Source organism: Anopheles cruzii, chromosome 3, assembly GCF_943734635.1.
Source record: "Anopheles cruzii chromosome 3, idAnoCruzAS_RS32_06, whole genome shotgun sequence".
Taxonomy (NCBI): Eukaryota; Metazoa; Arthropoda; class Insecta; order Diptera; family Culicidae; genus Anopheles; species Anopheles cruzii.
Genome location: NC_069145.1, coordinates 53,200,715 through 53,222,900, shown reverse-complemented (window position 1 = coordinate 53,222,900; position 22,186 = coordinate 53,200,715). Strand labels below are relative to the sequence as shown.

The 22,186-nt window shown below is 45.1% G+C and overlaps 1 protein-coding gene across 1 annotated transcript in view; it reads left to right on the top strand.

The window, feature by feature from the left end:
- The window catches only part of LOC128275674 (tyrosine-protein phosphatase Lar), a 95,186-nt gene that overhangs the window by 48,972 nt on the left and 24,028 nt on the right, over positions 1-22,186 (top strand). Inside the window, exons 9-11 of the mRNA XM_053014256.1 lie at positions 1,694-1,844; positions 7,433-7,569; positions 13,204-13,500. Of these exons, the coding sequence (XP_052870216.1) occupies positions 1,694-1,844; positions 7,433-7,569; positions 13,204-13,500 (585 nt within the window). The remainder of the gene's footprint in view (positions 1-1,693; positions 1,845-7,432; positions 7,570-13,203; positions 13,501-22,186) is intronic.

Sequence of the window (22,186 nt, the reverse complement as noted above, 5' to 3'; positions counted from 1 at the left end):
GATGTACTCATATTTTCACATATTACTCAAATGTTCATGAGCTACAGTTAATTTCGCCATCCACTGTAACACATCGTTCAATAATTCCCGAGACTAACTATGAAAATAACATTTTATCGGCAAAATTCTTTATTATTCATCAACATACTCTTCTTAAAGTGTAATACAACCATTCCACACTTCTCTATTTTTTCAATTCCATGTTTGTAGCACGATTTGTTTTTTGTCTCAAAATGAGCCTCAGTAGCAGCGGTCACCTCCTCATTCGAGCCATATCTTTTTCCCTGGAGCATCTTTTTGAGATCCGTAAAGAGCCAGTAGTCGCTGGGGTCCAGATCCGGCGAGTACGGAGGATGAGGAACAGTTGGAAGCCTAATTCGTTGAATTTGGTCATCGTTTTGATTGAATTGTGCCATGGTGGCTTTTGTTCCAATGTGCGCAAACGCGGCACCCATTTGAAAAAAACCTTTTTCATATCAAATTTTTGGTGCAAAATAGTAAATGCACTACCAGTTGATTGTTCATCATCTTAGCTATCTCGTGCACTTTCATTTTGCGCTCACCCACCACGATTTTCAATACTTGCTTGATGTTTTCGGGAGTTACTGCTTCATTTGGCCGCCCCGAACGTTCCGCATCATTTTTATCAGCACGACCGCATAGAAGTCAGCATTCCTCCGAAAAATGGTTGGTTTCGACGGAGTAGAGTCCGGATAACGTTTTTCAAGCCATTGCTGAGCTTCAACAGTGTTTTTTCCTCATTAGAAAACAATGTTTTATCAACACACGAAACTCGCTTTGGTCCATTTTTTTAGGATTGCAAAAGTAGCGTCACTTTAACCACTATAGCTTTCTTGGTTATGCTTCGAATTACATCAAATTTTGACACAACTCATCTGAAGGTTGGTACTTCCGAATCCTGGTATATGAATGGCATTATTAGCGCCATTTCTATGGTAGTCTCGGGACTTATTGAACGATGTGTTATCTAGGTTCCAATCAGCGAAAGTGCTTCCGTGGCACATCCTGGTCCGTGGCTAATTCACGCAACTCCTAATCGTTCAACCATGTGCCCCGTTTCCAATCGGAACCTAATGACGAAAAAACCACCACCTAAATAGCAATGCCCGCAATGACATTTTGCACTTCAAAACCCGGCCCGCGGACCGCGACAAGCGGATTGTGGCGCTTTCGGGATTGTCATCGAAACCGGTGATAATCTCGATGTAATTAAATTGTTTCCTATCAAACATTCATACAACATGTTTATGCATATGCAAATTACCGCCAAATGTTTTCACTCTTCATTCGCCACCACCCGACCACCACCTAGTGCCCCTTCGTCAGTGCCCCTTCGTGTACCGCGAGCGCGCTCTCTCATGATAAGTAAGCTCGCCCCGCAACACGCAACACGAACTACCCGGCGCGGGGGGGCTCTGGCTCTGGCTCTCGAACCCGCCCTCTGTCGGCTACATTTCCCACGCTCAATGACAGCAGGATGACACTCGCACAGCACTTAGCGACTGCGAGTGGTTTTCCGTTCGCTTTTCCGCTCCTTTTCCCCACCGCGACGCGGTGCATTGTGTGTGTGTGTTGTTGGGGTTGTTTTTTGCCGTTTCCATTCCAGTGCCGCCATTCCACTCACTCATTGCTTCCGGTTTTGTTTTCTCTTTTTTCTTTCCCGCTGCCACAGGAGTTCCCTCACAACCGAGCAACTTTCGCGCAACCGATGTCGGCGAAACAGCTGTCACCCTGCAATGGTCCCGACCGACTCACTCGGGCGAGAATATCGTACACTACGAACTCTACTGGAATGACACTTATGCAAACGAGCAGCATCATCAGTATGTATATGTTTCACACCCCCCCCTCGGGGCCGCTACCTCCCACAATCCCCCCCCCCTGGTTCTGGTCCTGGTGGCCGGGATTTACTGTGTGTTTCCGTGCTTCGGCGAGAGCGCACGGTGTCGGCGCTGTCCACCGCATACTATAAACACACTACTTCCTTCATTATCCCTCGTGGCGTGGCGTGGCCACAGAACTGGCCATCGAATGGCGCTGTACACAACAATGGCCATGCCATGGTGGTGTGTGCTACACTTGCTAACTGTTTAGTGGAAGCGTTTGTTTTGGTCGTTGTTATTGCTGCTGCTCCACGAACCACCCCATCCGGGCCGGACCCGGAGGAGCGTTTCATCAGACGAGACCGCGAAAAAATTGTAACAATAACAGTCGCGGGATCAGTCAGAGCACCGCCCGCACCGGCCCCAAAAAAGGGAGGACCGAGAACTAGAGCCACTCCTGTGGGGCGCACGATGTGTGAGAGACCGCGACGCATATACGTGTGCCCGCATATCCATTCCATGGGAGGACGTCCGACGGCGGTGTCTGGCGGTCATCATCTGTCAGTTCACTGCGGGATGCCCAACTAATGTCAACACGACTCCTATCTGTCTCTAGTACTTCATGACACTCTTGCGCGCCACCACCACACCAAAACCCGAGCCCGAACCCGAGCGTTCAGTTGAACGCTTTTTGCTCACTCGGTTCCGTTCTGGCCCCGGCGGCTCTGGGAATGGGCATTAGCCGTACGATAATTTGAAATTTAAATTATTGAATAATATTGACACCGCGCACACTGGAGGAGAGCGAGAGAGAGCGGAGGGCACACATAGAGAAAGCGAGCGAGAGAGAGTGCGGGAAAAATTAGTGGAAACCTTTTGCGCGGGGAAATGGCCCCCCGGGCGGGGAAAATGGTTTCGGTTTTTCGCGTCGTTGTTTGGTATTGATTTTTACTTTGTCGCGCCCTGCAATGCGACGTTCGGGGTTTGAGCTGAGAATAGGTTTTTAATTTGCGACTTGTTTGTGTTTCTTTATGCTGCCAATACGGTTGCTCTCCAGTGTTTCGAGATTTGCAGCGGACTTTCTAGCGGTCTTTGGGTGCGCTCCAGTGCATCACCGCTGGCTGCAATTAGACCTGTTATTGTTCGAATGCCAAATAAAGCAAGTGTCCAATATGAGGGCCTTTTTTCCATAGAACACTTTGCTCAATCCAACCCAACGACGAAAGGTGGCAAAAAGTGCAAAACACTGCCACTATTGTGTTAGTGTCTGTCCATCTGGCCTAAGGGATAAGGAGAGTTTACGGGCTGGTTCGTAATTCGTGTCATGCTCGTGACGTGACCCGCCCACCGGAGCCTGGTGAGCCTTACTGTTGTGCAAAGTTCATCGTACAGTGCATACAGCTCGCCGTTGTAGCGGCTTCTTAATTGTCCCTCCTAAGAGGCAAAAATTTAATCTGAGCTTCTTGCTCTTCGGAGGCGGCTAAAAGAATTTCGTCACTTTCGGTCCATGTCTCAAGAAGTGAGCGAAACAGTTTCTTCAAACCTGTAGCCCCCTATCGCGTATCTCCTCAGTTATGTCAAGGTTAGTGCACCCCCACGTATGTTCGCCGATGTTGTCGGGCGGGCTGCTGATGTTGCCACTTTGAATTCTTGTTTTCGTTATTCTGCGGACCGAGAGTATTCCCAGTTTGCTCAATCCCTATGAACAATTTTGAGCTACATTGGAACCTTTCCTTCGACCTATAATGTCTATCTCATCAGCATAGGCCATGATCTGGCTGGACTTAAAGTATTAGGACTTCATGCGGTTTTACAATAGATTCATGCGTTTTTCTACAATTGCTCTGTTGAAAAGTGATGATTTTGGCTTGCAAGACCAACTTGCAAGAGCTACCAAAGCTAAAAGACCAAGAGAAGACAGCCAAAAAGTTTTTTGGTGAAGAATTGGCAGCATTGTTCGATCGGGATGCATGCCATACGGAAAATTAACTTGTAGGAATGATAGTTTCCAAACGCCTGAGTGTCATGGCAATTATTAGGAAATTGACTGTATTATCCACATGAATCGAGAAAAAAAGACATTGAAAGAAGGAAAACTATTTGCGAATTATTGCTTACACGGCAGAAAAGAAAGGGGTTCTTGTACCGAATCGTCACTGGTGGCGAAAAGTGAATTTATTACGAGAATACTAAACGCAAAAGACTTGGGTACACCCTGATGAAGCAGGTCTATCGCAACCACAGCGAGTTATGCGCAAAAGTTATGCTGTGCATATGGTGGATACGAAAGGTGTGGTGTACTATGAGCTTTTAAAACCTAATGATATTATTGATGAACAACCCTATCGATAACAATAAATGCGTTCGAAGCAAGCTTTGTGCATAAAGCGACCAGAATGGGTATAAAAGAACATGGCAACGATCGACCACTTATCGCAAAACCGGTCAAAACCTATTGAAAAAATGTGAGATAGGAACTGTTATCCCACCCGCTGTATTCACCAGATGTCGCTACTTCAGACTACGTCGGATTTGGCAGAACAACGATTCACTTCTTATGAAAGTATTAAAAAATTGATCTCTGATTGAATCGCTTCAAAGATGGAATCCCAGGAATTACTTGAAAGATGGGAGAAAGTAGTGGCTAACGACGAACAATAAGAACTTTCATGAAACTAGTCATATCTTTTGTTTTTAGGCCACAAATGTCGAATAAAAACCGCATGATTCAATTCAAATCCCTAATAGACGGTCGCTCGCGTCTCCACTCCAGAGTCCGGATGAATGCGCTCCAGCGCTATGTTGAAAAGGAGACGGGCAATGTCCTGCCCTTGGAGCAATCGCTGTGGAGGGACTAGAGAGCTTACCATTCACCTTCACCTACACAGCTTTTCATAATGATAGCCTGACCCGTTTTTTCAGACTGAGGTTAAGACAAAACGCTAAACCTATTTTTCGTAGATGAGGAATCAATTAGTTTTGCAAAAGAAACAATATCCATTGTTTGGTTTTCCGAAATACAAATTATTTTGACTTAGGGAACCAAAAAACGATAAAACGGCTGTTTAAAAATGATTGTCTCACTTGTAAAAGTCGGTCCTAGTCCAGTCCTACTAAAAGTAGTTGAATTGTCAAGTAACTGAGTTTTATAATCTCAGTAGTCTCGCATATTTCCTGTAGTCAATTGGCCATTTTGATAAAAAAAAATGGGTCGTGGAACTCAATTAGGAGAAGGCAAAAAGGGAAAATTGAAGCGTACCATAGTGTTGGGAAGTCAAATCATGAAATAGCCTCATTACTGAAACGATCTCCAAAGTTTGCCAACAATTACTTGAAAGATCCATCGGAATATGGGACTCGGAAGTCATCTGGACGGCCAAAACTACTTTACTCTCGCGATGAACGAAGAGTAGTTAAAGCTGCGTCTAACACTACGAAATGTTTTCGGCGTATTAAAAATGAATTGCACATGTATGTTAGATGTGCTACAATCTGGAGAACTCTTAGTTCCTCTGTAAGCATTGCCAGAGAATCAATGAGAAAGCTACCAGCAATGAAGACACACCACAAAGCAACAAGATTGCAATTTGCGAACGAGCATATGTCATGGAAAGACGAATGGAATTATGTAAGCTATCGATACATTGAGCTTTCCAATATTCTGCCATTCTGCCAGCCATTCTGGATAGTAATTTGAAGCCATACCTGCATCGTTTCAACCACCACCCGCTAATTTTCCAGCAGGATAATGCAACTGTCCATGCAAGTAGAGCAACAAAAGCTTACTTGGAACATTTGGTAGTCAATTTAATGGCCTGGCCGGCTGTTTCTCCAGATCTCAACCCTATTGAGAATGTTTGGGGAATTCTAGTTCGAGAGATCTATGCGAATAGCAAGCAGTACGAAAACATACAGACGCTTGAAGTGGCGATTAGAAATGCTTGGCGTTCTCTGTCGATGAACGTGCTAAAGAACCTATTCGAAAGTATGCCAAAATGTATATTTTAAGTAATAAATCGTAGTGGAGAGGCCACCGATTATTAAAACATCATAATTGTCACTCATTTTTGCTGGGTGACCCTATTTTCTTGAAGAATACATAATGAGGCTATCATTTTGAAACATCCGTTTTACAGTTTTTTGGCTCCCTAAGTCAAAATAATTTTTATTTCGGAAAACCAGTGTACCCGTGAAAGTGTGTGAACCAGTTTCAGAAAGCAGTGTAGCTTGTGACGTTGGTCATGCTCATTCTAACAACTCTGCAGGTTTGGCCTGTCATATGCGTCCTTCAATAACCGACCTTTAAACATAGAAATATGCCGTTTTGTATACTTTTGAAGCTTATTGACGTGCATTGATTGTGTCCATCAAAGGAACAGTTGACTGTCTGGGTTCGAGAAGGAAGGTCGGCTCGAGCTCGAGCTCGAATAGCCGGAGAACTGGGCAAATACCTTTACTACCGAAATACAGTCCGTAATTGAACCGAAAGTGAACACTGATTGAAGATACACATTTTTCGACTCTATCGCCGTTCTTGTCGCCATCGCAAGCCGCGATTGACGGCCGTGTACGATTCGCCTAGCTGCTCAAGCAGGTTCGTTACAGCCGACTAGCACCGCCGTTATACGCGTCGTTAGCACTGCCATAAACCAAACCACAAAATGTCACACGCCGTAGCCGATTCGCGATTAGACCCACACACAACACGGGCACAGGCATTGTTGAGGTTTGTTGTTGTTGTTGGATGGCCGTTCGAAATATTATCACGCTGTCCGGGCCGGGCGCTTTACGCTGTTTGTTAATCGGTCGATGGAAGCATGTTTTTCTCGCGTGGCGAACGACCGCAAACAATTACCGAAGCCCATCAATTATCGCCAAATTATGATGTTTATGATAATTTTGCCAGCGCGCGACATCGTGCGCCGCGCGCTACCAAAAATTGCGTATCGCGTAATCTGTGCGAACGCATGTTGGCCGTGGGTTGATTTTTCCCTGTTTCCCCGGGGAAACATGTCGTAATGTAGCAAGTTTACCACCGGTGCCCCCGAAATTGGTTCTTCGTGCTGGCCAACAAGCAACATTCCAAGCCGGTGGCCCTGGGAAGGGAATGGATTGGTTGGTGCAAATTGTGTCGACTTCATCAAACCGATCGCGAGCCCCAAAAATGTTGGTTTCTGAACTCTCCGGAATTCACTCCGGCCCGGTGGGCGGCCGTCAAGGATGTCCATTCGCCGCGCACCCACCATTAGTGGGCCACCGTTCTGCGAATAAATGACGGTCCGAAACGGCCTCGAGGTATGGGCACGGTTACGGGCATTTCGGCCCGTTTCGCATTACTCTCCCCCCGGATCGAGTGATTCTCGCGAAACCTTCGCCTCGGAATCAGAAGCGGGCAGTGTTTTATGAAAATGATGTTCCTCGGCCGCCACCCATCCCAACCCACCACTACCCGGTGCCCTCTAGCGGTGCGAACGAAATAATATCCTGCGACCGACCGACCGACCGGGCTGGGCAGGTGGAACAACCCGGCCCAGGGTATTAATATTAATCACAAATTAAAATTCTTCCTTTCCGCCGCCGCCGCACAGACGCATACCGAACACCGAGACCTACACCCTGAGCAGCCTCTACCCGGACACGCTCTACTACTTCTGGCTGTCGGCGAGATCGCAGCGAGGCGAGGGGGCCACCACGCCACCGATCCCGGTGCGCACCAAGCAGTACGGTAAGTGCCCGCGATGTAGCGCCCACCTTTTTGGTCCATTAGTTTTTTTCGTGTGTTTCCCGGAATGTCCTACGTCAATCGAACGGTGATCGAAGTGTTTCCGCGCACACGGGGGTGTGCAGAATGCGATCGGTTGTGGTGAGGCTCGGACACTCGGTGTAAAATGTAGCTAACCGTCATACGGAAGGAAGATCTGGTGGCGCGAAGGAGGATTGGTGGTCCGTTATATCTTCCTCGTTCGTTCCTACACAGTCCTACTACGGGGATAATCGGGTTGCACCTCCGGCACCAATCGAACAATGATCTTGCCGGGCGACCCCGCGGGTACACCCCACGCTCCGTCACCCGCCCGACGAGCATAAATCGTCCCGCAAAAAAAAAAAAAAGGGGGTCGAACTCTCGGGAAGCATCGCGACGAGGTCGATGATTCTTGCGGCCGGCCGGCCAGCTTCCTCTCTTTCGGTGTGTGTGTGTTTAATTTGATTTTATTTTAATTCTCCTCACCGCCCGGAGGTGGATTCCTTCTTCTCGCGGGTGTGTGTCGGCGCTTCCCGTCCTTTGGCCGGCCGCCGGCACACAGTTTCGGTTCACTTTTCTCCGTCTGGTGTGCCGACAAGTGCCGTTTGCCGAAAAGTTCGAGTTCATGATTTTTGCGGGTGAGGGTGACGGAGCGGTGTTGGGTTTTCTTTTCGTACGCCCCCCCGCCCGCATAAAAAAGCTCAATCATTTTTTTTGTTACCAAAGCCTGAAAACGTTAACAACGTCCCGGTTTAGAGTTTCGGCGTGGCGTGGTTTGGTTCTGGGGCGGAAAAACGCGGCGCCCGGGTATCGTGCTCACGCGCCCTTCGATTGTGCGGAGGTCGCGGCGAGTGAAAAGCATCCGTTTTTCCGAATCGGGACCCGCGCAGGAAACGGAGATCATTCCCGATAATGGTCGCCAGAAGCCGGTTGGGTGGGCATAACAGGTCGGGGTCGTTTGGGGGGCATTAAGCACCCCGCACTAAGCATCGTAATCCGTCGGTTCCTTGGTGAGAAGGTAAAGAATCGAAGGTCCACCGGAAGCAGAAAGGGCCTCGAGAAAGGCAATCGTTAATTAACCGCGCTGTGCAAAAAAGAATGGTTTAACAATTCTCGTGTTTAATTTTTTCCGTTTTTTTTTTTTTTGCTCTTGTGTTTTGTTCGCTTTCGGTTCATCCCATTCGGTTCATCCCACTCGGAATGCTCGCTCCTGTTTCCGCCCGTTCTCGCGCATAGTTGCGCACGCGGCCGCCTGGGCAGCGTACTTCCGCTTCCGAACGTTGCGTTCTCTTACGTTTCCATCGCTCACATCTTGATGTTTCATTTCGTTCATCGTCTTCATCACATCTTCTTCGTTTCGAGTTCCCATTATCACATTTCCAACACTCTCCAACCAACACAATAACTCTTCGTTAGCTTGCCTCTTGCTGTGCCAGTGTGTCGATAGTTCGTTCGTGCCTTATGCTTCGCTACGATCGCGAGCGAGTTCTCGTTATTATTATTTTGCATTTTCAATGGCCGTGGCCATATCCTAGACTGGCTCCACGCCCCGCTTCCCGGTAGTAAAGAGCTGGTTTATTCGCACCCATCCATCCATCCACCTTCCAACTCCTTTGCTGATCACACTCACACTGTGAGGGAAATGGAAAGTAACGTAGAGAAAAAAAACGGAAACCCTCTCTCCCTCGCCCGGCCCGGGCACCGTTTGTTTAATCTGACCCACGACCGTACGACTCTTGCATCCTTCTAGCAGCCGGGCTATAGCTTTCATTAAATACAGGCAATCAAATTTTATGAATCATTTGCGTTTCTTCGCATGCAACCGTGCGTGAATATTGTTTTAATTTTTTGTTTTTTGTATCTTCTTCGCCCCGTTTTGCGTTCTGGTTCATGTTTTATTTAATGCAATTTCGGTAGCCGCGTGTTGCATTTTTATCACACTGTGCCACATTAAATTAAGTTTTTAATTAACATCCCCGCCGTTACTTTTCTTTCTTCTCGTAGTCTTCGGCAATGGCAATGCATTACGGTTTTTATTCAAGTTTCAATTTTTTTAAATATGCATTATTTTGCTGCTGCGAGCCGTCATTTATTTATTTTATTGCCTATTTCAATTGTTTGCCCATTTTTTTTAAGTTTCTTCCACTACATTCGAGTACAAGCATTCCTATGTTAAGCTACACAGCTGGTCAATGAAATAGGTAATTGTGTAAAGCTGGTACAATTTGAACTGTACTGAAGCCATTACTAAACCAATGATCACCAAACTGCTACTGTATTTAGATATACTAGTTTATGTCATTTTTTGCTATGTTGGTGATACTTATGTCAAAAGTGACAGGTGTGTTACAACTTATTTTGACAGCGGTCTGATTTGGCCTGGTCAATAAAATAGGTAATTCGTTGTATACGCTGCGATTTCACCAGACTTCTTGAAAGGAATTGGTTTATTTGATTTTGCTGCAATCAATGTTCAATTGTGAATCTACAAAACATCGTTTTTTGCAGGTAGAACATCCAGAATGGGCAGATGCACTCATTGCAACCCTGGGCAAAGAAAGATTGTGAAAAATATGCGTAAGGAAGGCGCAACATACGAAAGCATCGCCAAAGTACTAGGAAAATCACTAAATTTTGTGAGAAATGCTTTGTTGTGGATAAAAACAAAAGAAACGCGAGATAGAGCAAGAAAAATCAAGCCAACGAGACATCATCGCATATCATTTTTGGCCAAAGCGGATCCGTTTGATGCATCCAGAGCGATTTGCTCAATAATAAATAACATTATTAGCCTAAAACCTTTCCATATGCGATTGCAAGAGGCTAATCTACCAGGGCTAATTGCAAGAAAAGTGCCACTATTGATTAAAAAAAAATTACAGATGAGGTAACAGTTTGCTGCTCAATATCGTTCATGGCAAGGTACCGAGGGTTACGAAAAATTGGCATAATATTTTATGGAACGACGAAACCAAAATAAATTTGTTTCGTTCGGACTCTCAGTGTAATAATTGACGACCTGCTAGCAAATAATTCCATCCCAGGTTTACAAAAAAATGTTTTAAACATGTAGGTGGAAGTATCATGATTTGAGGATGTTTTTCATGATCTGGTGTAGGTCCCTATTTTAGAGTAAAGAGCACCATGAATGCTCTCGAGTATAAAACAATTATGGAAGACGTTTATGCTGCCTTACGTAGAAGAAATCATGCCACTGAGATGGATATTTCAACCAGAAAACGATCGCAAGCATACGCCATAGCTTATGAAATCGTGGTTTGATGGCAATAATGTGTCAGTTTCGCCTTGGCCAAGTCAGTCTCCTGACTTAAACCATTTTGAAAACTTGTGGAATACCTTGAAGCAAAAGTTAGTTGGACAATAGTTTTCAAACAAAGATGAATTGAGGCAAAAATTGCGGCAGGAATAATATTCCATTCCAGTAAAAACTTGTCAGGGTTTGGTAGATTCACTGCCAAGAAGAATGCATGAAGTGCTCCAAAACAATGGTGGATATACGCGGTACTGACTAATTTTGAAATAAAATATTGACTTTTGATAATAAAAAAAAGAGTAAACCGTGTAAATTCATTAAAGTTTGCCCTATACGCAGAATTACCTATTTTATTGACCAGGCCAAATCAGACCGCTGTCAAAATAAGTTGTAACGCACCTGTCACTTTTGACATAAGTATCACCAACATAGCAAAAAAATGACATAAACTAGTATATCTAAGTACAGTAGCAGTTTGGTGATCATTGGTTTAGTAATGGCTTGAGTACAGTTCAAATTGTACCAGCTTTACACAATTACCTATTTCATTGACCAGCTGTGTATATCTAAAACCTAAAGCAGGACCTGCCTTAAACATGAAAACCATATTAGAAGAATCATTTTATGTTTCTTGCAATTCTATTGTGCAATAATGGTACAATTTCGATGTAATGTACGCGTGTGTTACGTACCTGGTGATGTGAAGCGCAAATAGTCCCCGAACATATGCGCAGTTGCTAGAGATGGCCTCCATAAGGCAAAAAGAAGTCTGTGCTCTATCAAAAAAAGGACGATTCTATCCCATCAATTCCCGTGCACCACCGAAGTGCTGTTGCGTATGCCGAAACGATTACGCTTTCATGCATGTCGATTAAGAACGTGCTGCAAACATTTGCATCGTTATTTATTGCCTACCAATGTTTTGAATATTCATCTTTCATCGGTTCGCTCTATCGTTTCGTTTCCGTTGCATTCAGCATTTGGGCGCTTTTGGTAATGTTTAATTTTTCAACCCTATTACTTTAATTGGAGTCTCTCTCTCGGTAACTTTGTTGTGTGCCTTTCTCTCGTTCGTTCACCTCGTTCATTTATTGTTTACCACTTTTCGGTTTATTCGTTTTCATCTTCAAAAGATTTCAACAACAATTTGCAATTCCGTACGCTTTCTTTTCGATCCAATGCACTTGCTAATTTAATTACACCAAACGAGCGTTTTCCTGCCTAATGTTTGTACTGAGCACCGGTTTGTTTGTACCTGTTTCGCTGTACATTATTCGTTGACCAATTATGTTGCATGATGTAAACTGTGTTTTTTGCGTAGCACATTTTCTCCTCTTCGAAACGTCCCGCTTATTCCACTTTCACGACAACCACCCTCGTCTATCTAGTGAAATTGTTCAACATTATCGCTTGCTTTCTGCAGCCAAGTATTGCCAAACCCGCGGGGGTATAACTAGAGTGCTTACTGATCTGCTGACTATTTGCACAAGTATTTCGCGAAGAGAAACAGCTCACATGATTACGCGACCCCAATGATCCCCAATCACCCGACACAAGTTTCACGTTGTTTTAGTTCTCGCATTGAATGTTTCATCGATTGGTTTTTCTCTTCTGCATTACTGTTTCGTTCCAATCTTACTTGTCGTTCGTTTATAACTCTAACTAACTGTTCTGCACCAAACGAGCACCTCTGTTTTGATTCTTTCTGTACCAAACGCACCATTTAATGTGTATGATACAAGTGATTCCGTATGAATTCTTTTCACTGCACATCTACTATTTACATAACAATACAAAAATTTCGAAAGGTTTGAAAAGTAGTGCTTCCGTGGTTTAGAGCACACACCGCCACCACCACCACCACCACCACCACTCTTGAACAGAAAGGACCGCCAACGTCAACGAACGAACACGGGAACCGTTAAAGACCCCTGAAAACCAGCAAACGATGCACTGTTTTGTTTTTACTTTCATTTGTATGCTAATTTTATGTTTTATTTTTACTCGATGCATACTGGTGCTTCGAATACTTTTGTTTCAAACGAAAAATTTAACACATTTATTCAAAGGTTATATGAAACGTTTCCTGGAAAACTTTGGTAAAACTGGAACGTTCATAATCCTTTGTTTTATTGGATTGATTCTTAGGCTAAGCGTTTTTGGTTGTGATGTGCTTTTATGTTTAGTTTATGATAAGCTTAAGTTGTTTACAGTATATTTGATTTCATTTTTTCATTTCTTGTTTCTTTTCTCTTATTTTATGCGTTCGGTTCCCCATTATCGCTATGATTTGTCCGTTGTACCGCACGAACAATAATTCCTGACCATTGAACAACTCGTAGTACCCGGCGCACCGCCTCGTAATGTAACTGTCGAAGCCACAAGTCCCACCACTATCAACGTGTCCTGGCTGCCACCACCGGTCGAACGATCGAACGGAGCCATAGTTTATTATAAAGTGTTCTTCGTCGAGGTGGGGCGATCGGATAGCGACGCCACGGTAACGACCCTCAACTCGACTAGCATCGTCCTGGACGAGCTGAAGCGTTGGACGGAGTACAAGATTTGGGTCCTCGCTGGGACCTCCGTCGGTGACGGACCTCGATCGTACCCGTACACGGTTCGCACTCACGAAGACGGTATGTATTGCACCATATGCTAGTTTTATTGTCTCTCTTCCGTTCAACCCACACGACCCCCCGCCCGGTTCACGTTCACAACGCCAAAAACGACCACAATCAATCCACTACTACATACACCCAGCATCGACACAGCTTGTCACTACCAACACCAGCCAACACCACCACCAGTACCCTGGTTCACAGGGAAACACGAATACTAGCTACGATAACCGATAACACCAAAAATAGTAACACTGAAAACTAACCAATTTTTGTATTTTGAAGGTTGTTCCTAACGTAAAGTTACATTTTGCAACGCAATTAAACGGATGACATCATCCTATGTGTATCTCTTTTTCCGGCAGCGAGGATCTGTTTTAAACTCTTTTGCATTTTGTACAAAACCATTACTCATTTGCGAATTCGCTAACGATTTTTTTTGTATTGGTGTATAACCCCTCTGCAAGCAGCTGAAGCCACAATGTTTTTGTTTTTTCATAAATGTACCAAATCCTAAGAAGTAGTTTAGTCAATTTTTTAGCCATACTCTATTCGATCCAGCCAAATTTCTCGGGCAACATCAAGCGGACAGTACGGTGCATGCTTTCGTATAGCAAACGAACGAATGTACGAGCAGATCGTCGCGTACCTTGGAACACTCGGACCGTATACTCGGACTCGTTAGATTGAAATTCGAATATTTTACCGAATGCGTCCATCAAATAGCGAATGTCAGCCGCGAACCAAACTCCTTCTTTTGGGCCCAATATAACTTTTGCAAAAGGATACACGTTTAATTCAACATCAGTAAATTTGTGTCAGTAAACATACTCAACCGGCGCCGAGATGGGCGACCAACTGACGAACACGGCGCTGATACGAACCATATTCCGCGCGTCGGGTGTCGAATGATCGAACGTAACAAGCCCGCCCAGTCAGCCATTTGCTAGTACTTGAATAGCGCAGCACGAAACAAGGCAAACTTCAATTTTGAACCCCACCGAACGAAACGTTACGCTAAGTTTTCTTTCATCACAGCCCTGGACTGGAGTGACTTGCTGCGGAAGTTTGTTAGTTAATGAAGAGGACACGGAATCCTTTCCGTTAGCGGGGGGGGCCCGTTCGGTGCGATTTGGTGGCCACCCCTTCCGGTGCCCCACCCCCTCCCTCCCACCTTACAATGGAAAGTGGCGGCCCCGTGGAAATCCTTTTTTAATCGCCCCACCCGAAAAAGGTTATCCGTCGTCCTTCGACGGAGCGCGCGCGCTGTTGGTTAATTTGAAGAACCTAATTTTCGTATGGCTTAACTTTTCAATTTCCCCTTTCCCGTCCGCCCGCGCGCACGCGGCCATCATCCGGGGTGGAACCGGAATCCGGGGTGTTTAATTCACCAGCGAGCGAGAGTTTGCTTTCGGTTCGAAATTTGTTTTAAAGTTTAATGACTCCTGCGGGTGCCGTTAAAAAGTGCGGCCCGGGGAGGGAGCGGGCCGGGGCCGGTGCCGCGCTGCTGGAGTGTAATTCCGTGACACTGTTACCTGCACGGCTCGTTTGACGGTGGGTGACTTTTTGATTCACGGCAAAGTCACGCCCGTGCTTCTTTTCGCTACCTTTTTTGTTGCCGTTGCTGCTGCTCGGAAGAAACGTTCCGCGCGAGCTGCCATCCATCTTGAGCATGGCGCACGGTCCCCGGGATACCGGAAGCCGCGTGGAAAAGAAGTGGCACAATTTAACAGCAACCAGACCCGGTCCGATAGCGAGAGAGAGAGAGGACGAAAAATAATAATGTACAAATAAACGTAGCATAAAGTCAATATCTGTCTTCTTCAGCAGCTCGTTCCGTCGTCACGGCGCGAATGTTACGCACTCAACGCATTCCCGGCCCCCGGACCCGGACCCGGACCCGGACCGAATCGAGCGTTTCACGGCCGCCATACGCACAATCTTTTCCCCGCGGCTCTGTTCCGCGCGCGCGCCAAATTGGTCCCTGGCGAGAAAATTAATTTGTGCCGTAACCGTTTCAATGAATACATTAAAAACCCGTCTCCGTTCAACCGTTCCCGGGGCCGGTGTGGGAACCGGTTTTTTTGGTTGCTTTTACTTCTTCTGCGCGATAGCACGCCAGATAGACCACCCGAGCCCAGCGGTCCACGGCGCCTTAAGCGGAATTTTCACGGGACTTTTGCAGAAGGTGCTCCCGGAATAGAAAAAGAGCGACCAAAACACGCCGTTTCCGGCTCCGGCGGTGACGGGCGCGAAAGTTCAAACTGTGAAATTAATAAAAATTAATCACATTAATAAACATTCACCTTCCGAAGCCGAAGCCGTGCGTTCGACTTCGCGGTACGCAAGTTTGAGCCAGGGTCCTTGTGAGACACGATAACTTTCCTAGTTTATATTGTTGACGGCCGGTTTGGTGCAATTCGATCAATATCGTCCTCATTGCCGTATTGCTTAAAACTCGGCCCGTTGAGTATGTTTACACTGTTGGATGAAATTAGAAAAACCCGATGCTGACCCGATTGCAAAAGCTATTCATGCCTTCGACCAACCCCGGTACACCGCGAAGTAGCTACGTAGTGTTTTGTTCTACACTTCACTAATTGTCACATAAATCTTATGTAGCGCCATGCGAGAAGAACACGGAGAACGACTACTAACCGCCGTTCCACCATTACCCTATTTGTTTCAGCGAACCGAACGCGTGCCAACAATGTGCCAACAATTTTTTCCTTCGCAAATTAGATTATCTAAAAATTTTCACTTCTTTCAATATCCAAAACACAGCACACGTTCTGTTTTGCCTTTGCCTTGACCTAGACATGGTAAATTTTTACATCCAATACTTTGTTAATCGATTCTCGTTGTCCAGACTCACAGTTGTTAGCGCACAGTTGTTTCGAAAGCACCTCGTTTGGTTTTGATCATGTTCTCGTGTGTCTGTTACTCACTTCGTGTGCACTTCGTGGCTCTTGTCTTGTGCCGTTTGCTGCTACACACAGTCTTCCTCTCTACTTACTTGCACCAGTAATAGCATAATAATTATCTCTATTTGTTTCCCATGGCTAAGCACTCTTGTTCTCGCCGTATTTTGTTTGTTGTTTTTCATCCGTGAGCCATGTGAATCCGGTTAGCTAAAGCCGCGTAAGCAGACTTCGGCAGTATGTCGCGCAGATGTTCGCACCCCATAAGCACCATTTTCAAGAGCACTATCTGTTTTGTTTTTGCCACCGGCACTCATGTATTCATCGTCAAATGAGCGATCATATTTTAGCAGGACCGGACCGGACCTTGTGCTGACCAAATGCGCCACCCAAACCCCCAAAACCGTGATCCGTGGCCGCCAGCAAAATCGGAAATGGATTTAGAAAAAAAAACAATGCAAACAACCAGAATGTCTTGTCCCCGCTTCCCCGCACCCGGCCATTTCCTTCCCCGCGTAACCCAGCCCACCGAGCCTTAAATGCATGCCAATTTTTTGACGGATTTGTTTTGTTTTTGTCGGTTGCGTTTGGCACCATTTTTCACGCACCAAGTTTTTTGTATTACCCGATTGCCCGATGAACGGATTGATTTTTCTCGTGCAACTCGTGGAGCAGCAAGTTTTTTCTTTGTTGTACTTTTTCCTGGTTTTTGTTTTTCCGTCTGTTCAAGTATGGTTTTTTGTTTTTTTTTTGTCGATCTGCACCAAACAAATATGAAACGAACAAAAAAGAAAGGAACTGCAATATGAATATGTATTCGTACCGTTTTGAATTTTGTTTAATGTGCAGCGTTTAACACAGTACATATTCGTATATGCCGCGCCTCTGTATTTATTACGATTGCTAATTGCACCGCACTACCAGCTACACAAGCACTACCGAACCGTGTTCCGTGTGTCCGTTCTGCACCTGTGAAAGCGCACCGATTTTTGTCAGAATGCACCAATTTTTGTCGTTGTGTTTTTCTGCACCGTACTGCATACTACTGTTTTTTGTCACGCAAATCAAGTATCGCAAACACCATTGCACAGACCCTCACAAAAACCCCATACATGCACACACTCACTCAGTTTTTGTCCAATGGTTTTTTTTTCTATATTACGTATATGTACACCTGATCGACCTGTTCATGTTTTGTTTCCAATATCAACTTACCAAGTGAACATATGTTTTAGGTTTTCTAAATTTTTTCTCAAGCACCTTCCAGATAAATTGTGTATCAAGTTTAGGGGGGTAGCTTATAATTCGTATCGTATATTATAATCTAAGGTAATCAACAGCTTTAGATGGGCGTAATCGGAATCGGGGGGCGGGCTACCCGCTGAGGGCTATCACATATTTCAAGGATTGTAAACGAATCTAATCGCATTATTCGGACGAGCAAATCGACCGCTCGACAGTGTTTAAAAATGCCGAACAAATGGCCGAAATAACATCCTTTCGAAAAGGGGGTAATTAAATTGGCAATCGATCCAGCTCGATGATACGCGCCGAAAAAGGGGACGATGCGGGAACTCGGGATGGGTTTAGCAACTTTTAGCGAGTTTTTGTATCATAGTGGCCAGTTTGATATTTTTTTCGTTCCTTACATCCGTCTGCAATATGTTATTATTTTAATCTGTAGAAGTGTCATTATTACGATGATCACGTGCTATGGAGATGAATGTGCACTTGATTGCTTTCGTACTAGTTTCTCTCTCTACCTCTCTCGCTCTCCGTTGCCTCCGCCATAAGCCAGTTTGATTGCAGTCGTAAAGTCGTGTCTGTCCTAGCTGTGTCAACATTTTACTGTGCATTTACATTTTTGACGGCACACATCGCGCACGGCCTAATTTATGGTTCATTTCATTTTGCTCTTCTGTTTGTACTTTCCACGCTAATTAAACCCCTTGTTTCGATGTTGATATTTTTCAGTAAAAGCGCGTTCCGATCGTTTTGGTTTTTGCGATATGATTGAGCTATTTTTCATGGGAACTTTTCAGATCGAAGCGGTTAAAGTAAGCGAGCGAAACACGAAACATGTTGTGATGTTCGAAATGACTATGATCACTGATACACAAGTGTTACATTAAAACAAACGTTAACCGTATGTTTACAATACCGTGTTATACAAGAAAAGCTCACCTCAGGGTAAACTCATCCGTTACGGTTATGTTGTGACGATTATCTGAAGCGAATACATTACGCAAAACGGAATCAAACACAGAAAAAGGAATCACCATTCAGATTACCGAACGCGATAAAATTGATCGTAAACCGTCAGACCGTTAAAGCCCTAGAGCTGGATAAAGTGTCGCCGAGCGTCGTTTTTGATTTGGCAGCGATTTTAAGCTCCGTGCTTCAAGATTAATCCAACATCGCTGCAGCGGCACTAAGATACGGCAATCAAAACCCGCCTCTTCCAGACTCTTGACATTATCTGATTATCCTTTCAATACGTAATGAGCCACAGCTGCTGCGTACCGTCGCTTTACTGTTGTTCACGAAACTATCGTAAAACCCGCAGCAGCATGGCATGGCGGTGGCGTGTGGTGGTGACACGAAAAACACGTTTCTCCACCCGAAAGCCATAAAACGTAATTAATCAAAAGTGATTAATACACACTCGACGCACTCACGTCGTTCATTTTGCTGCCAATCCGGCCAAAGCTCAGCTCGTCCGGTGAAAGATATTGTCTCGGTCTCGGTATGTCGGTCAACGTGGCGCGGCCGGCGTCCACTTGGCTAATCTCACATCTTCTGGCTTCGGACACACACACTTTATTGCTGCTTCCGGCCACCGGACTGGAACCACCGAAAGCCGTTGCGTGTGCGTAGGTCAAAGCCGACGATATTTATCGTCGTGGCCCACCTGACTGTAACCGTTTATTCTAAAATCCTCCAAAATCTACCAAACGGAGACGAGAACGGGAAGAGACGCAGGTGCTGCTGTTGAGATATCGGAGGACGATTCGACGGACACACACATGCCCGCGCCCGGTCAGGTGGACGTGGCCGGAAAGCTGTACCAGGGAGTACCAGGATCCACACGTTTCGCTGCTCGTATAAATTAAGTGGATTAAGGAAGATGGAATCATTCCCATTTAGCTAATGAAGTTGAGAGTTTGTGACCCTCGCCGGACCGGAGATACCGGAGAGGGGCTCGGGAAGTAGGCCCTATAAGGCGGGGTAATAAATCGGGAAACTCTCGGTGAGTACCTTGGTAGCACTTGAAGTGCTATTGACCACGACCCAGCAAATCAGACCCGGAGCCGGTTATCCTTTTGCCGGTTTAATATCGAGCAGCATAGCCAAAAGAAAAAAAACGTGTCACATTTCCAGCGTACCCTCAGCAACTCAACTTCAATCGCACGAATGGAATCGGATTTATAGTTTCGGCCACCAAACCGTCGGACGAAGAAAGAGTCTCGAAATCGTTTCCTTTTAGCCCAATTGAATTTCACTGTATCCATCCACAGGCACAGAGGCTATATTAATGGGCGGTTCGGTAGTATCATCAAAGGCTACCATTGAACTACTCTTGAAATGCGAAATTTGTAACGTTTTGAGGAGCTTTTGAAGCACCTACAACTCATAGAAAATTTCACGTTGTTTGAGTTAATTAGAGGCTGAAGCGTCGAAAGAGAGACAGTTCGGGAAGTATCGTTCAAACGTTAGGGGCACTTTTTCACAGTCATCTGTACAGGTAAGTTTGTATTCTTCACGCGGTCAACGTGAAGAGGAACTTTCAAATGCCCACGGTCCATCGAAAACTTTTATGTCGTTTCACCTTCGGGTGGTGGTTGCGATGCTACGCATGGCCGATAATTAGATATTTTTATTCAATTTAACTTTCAAAGCATTACAAATTCCTCGCCCAATCTACTCGGTCTCTCGGTTGAAGTAAAAAGAGCTACAAAATGTTGGCTGGCTAATTCAGCGCTTAGATTTTTGTGTTTAACGAAACGATGCAGAGACCTATCGTCAGAAGTGGATTATCATTCAAGAACTTTAATTAGTGACATCCGAAAGAATGTTTTCGAAGCTCCTATGGGGGGGATCAGCTATGCTATTACAGGGTGAGCCGTAAAAACCTGCAACAAACTTCAGACTGCTGTCATTTCTAAACCTCTCGTCTGACAGCTGTCAGACATATCGCAGTATGCCATTGGGCAAATATTGCAAAATGAGCTTGGACTAAAGCCTTTGAAATTCCAAAAAGTGCAAGTTCTTACCGATGCACAAAAAACAGGTTAGGCTCGAAAGAACAAACGACTTGCTTCGCTTGGCCGCAAGTGGTGAACTGGCGAATTTGGTTTTCTCCGATGAGAAACCATTCGTTATCCAGCAATTTGTAAACAAAAAAAATGATCGTGTTTACTTGCCAGAGAGGTCAGCTGAAAATTTACACCTTCGGTTGGCCACCAAAACTCAAGCGCCGGCCATGGTGATGGTATGGGCCTCCATAACAGCCGATGGTCGCTCTCCGCTCGTGTTAATCGACCGTGGCGTCAAAATAAATGCCGAATATTATCGCAAAATATTCTGAAGAGTGTATTGGAGCCTAGTACACGCAAACATTTCGGTCGCAGACCTTGGACATTCCAACAGGACTCAGCACCATCGCACTCAGCACGCGCCACCCAAGAATGGTTAAAAAATGAGGTTCCTCGCTTAATTTCCACCGCACAATGGGTACCAAAATCTCCGGATGCCAATCCGTTGGACTCTTGTGCCTGGGGTATTTTAGAAAGCAAGGTTTGAACTAAAAAATACCAAACTTTCGATCACCTCAAGCAAACGCTTCGCCGAGAATGGGACAAAATACCGCAGAGCCACTTGCGGGCAGCGTGTAACGGTTTCATTGGCCGTTTGAAGGCCATAATTCGTGCCAAAGGTGGCCAATTCGAACAAACCTAATTTGTTCTAAAATTTTATGAAATTTCCGACATTTTTTGCTTTCATTCAATAAAATTGAATCAAAAATGAAAAAAATATGACGTTTTACTTTGTTGCAGTTTTTTCGGCTCACCCTGTAGTGACACCCGAAAGAATGTTTTCGAAGCTCCTATGGGGGGATCAGCTATGCCATTACATTTTAAATCTTTCGGGTCGATATTAATCATGCACATAATCTAACATCTACTCTCTACACACACACACACTATTACCCACACCAATGTCCGACACATTATCTTGACAGTGATTTGCCTCTGAGGCATTTTTAATGCCACAGTTTGTTTGGACCGCTCAGCCCATTTTTGGGTCGACCTTGGATTGTGTTTGGGTGCATTTTCGCTTCCTTACCACACGGAGAGGAGCAAAGCGGCCCTCAAAAACGATTGTTCATTTACTATTGCATTGCGTTTTTAATTGTATATTTATTTATGCTTCCACTCAACTTGTTCACTCCTACCGATCCTCGAAATTTCCCGGCTTTCGTTAAAGACGAATAAACGCCCGATGCCGTTGGGGTCGTCCGATCACCACGCTCAAAAACGTTCAAGTCAAGCTGATGCAACTACGCGATTAAGATTATAATTCAAATTATCATAATTTACCGAAAACGGAACGTCACCGTTGCCGGTGCGGTATCGGTGTGGCGGCTCTGATGGCCCCAAAGGCACCGGGCATAAATTATAGTTGTTTGCAGGACCAAAAAAAGAAAAAAGCGAAAACAAACATTATCATGCCTCGATAGCGCAGTTGTACAAACACACACACGCATTTTTCACGCACTTTTC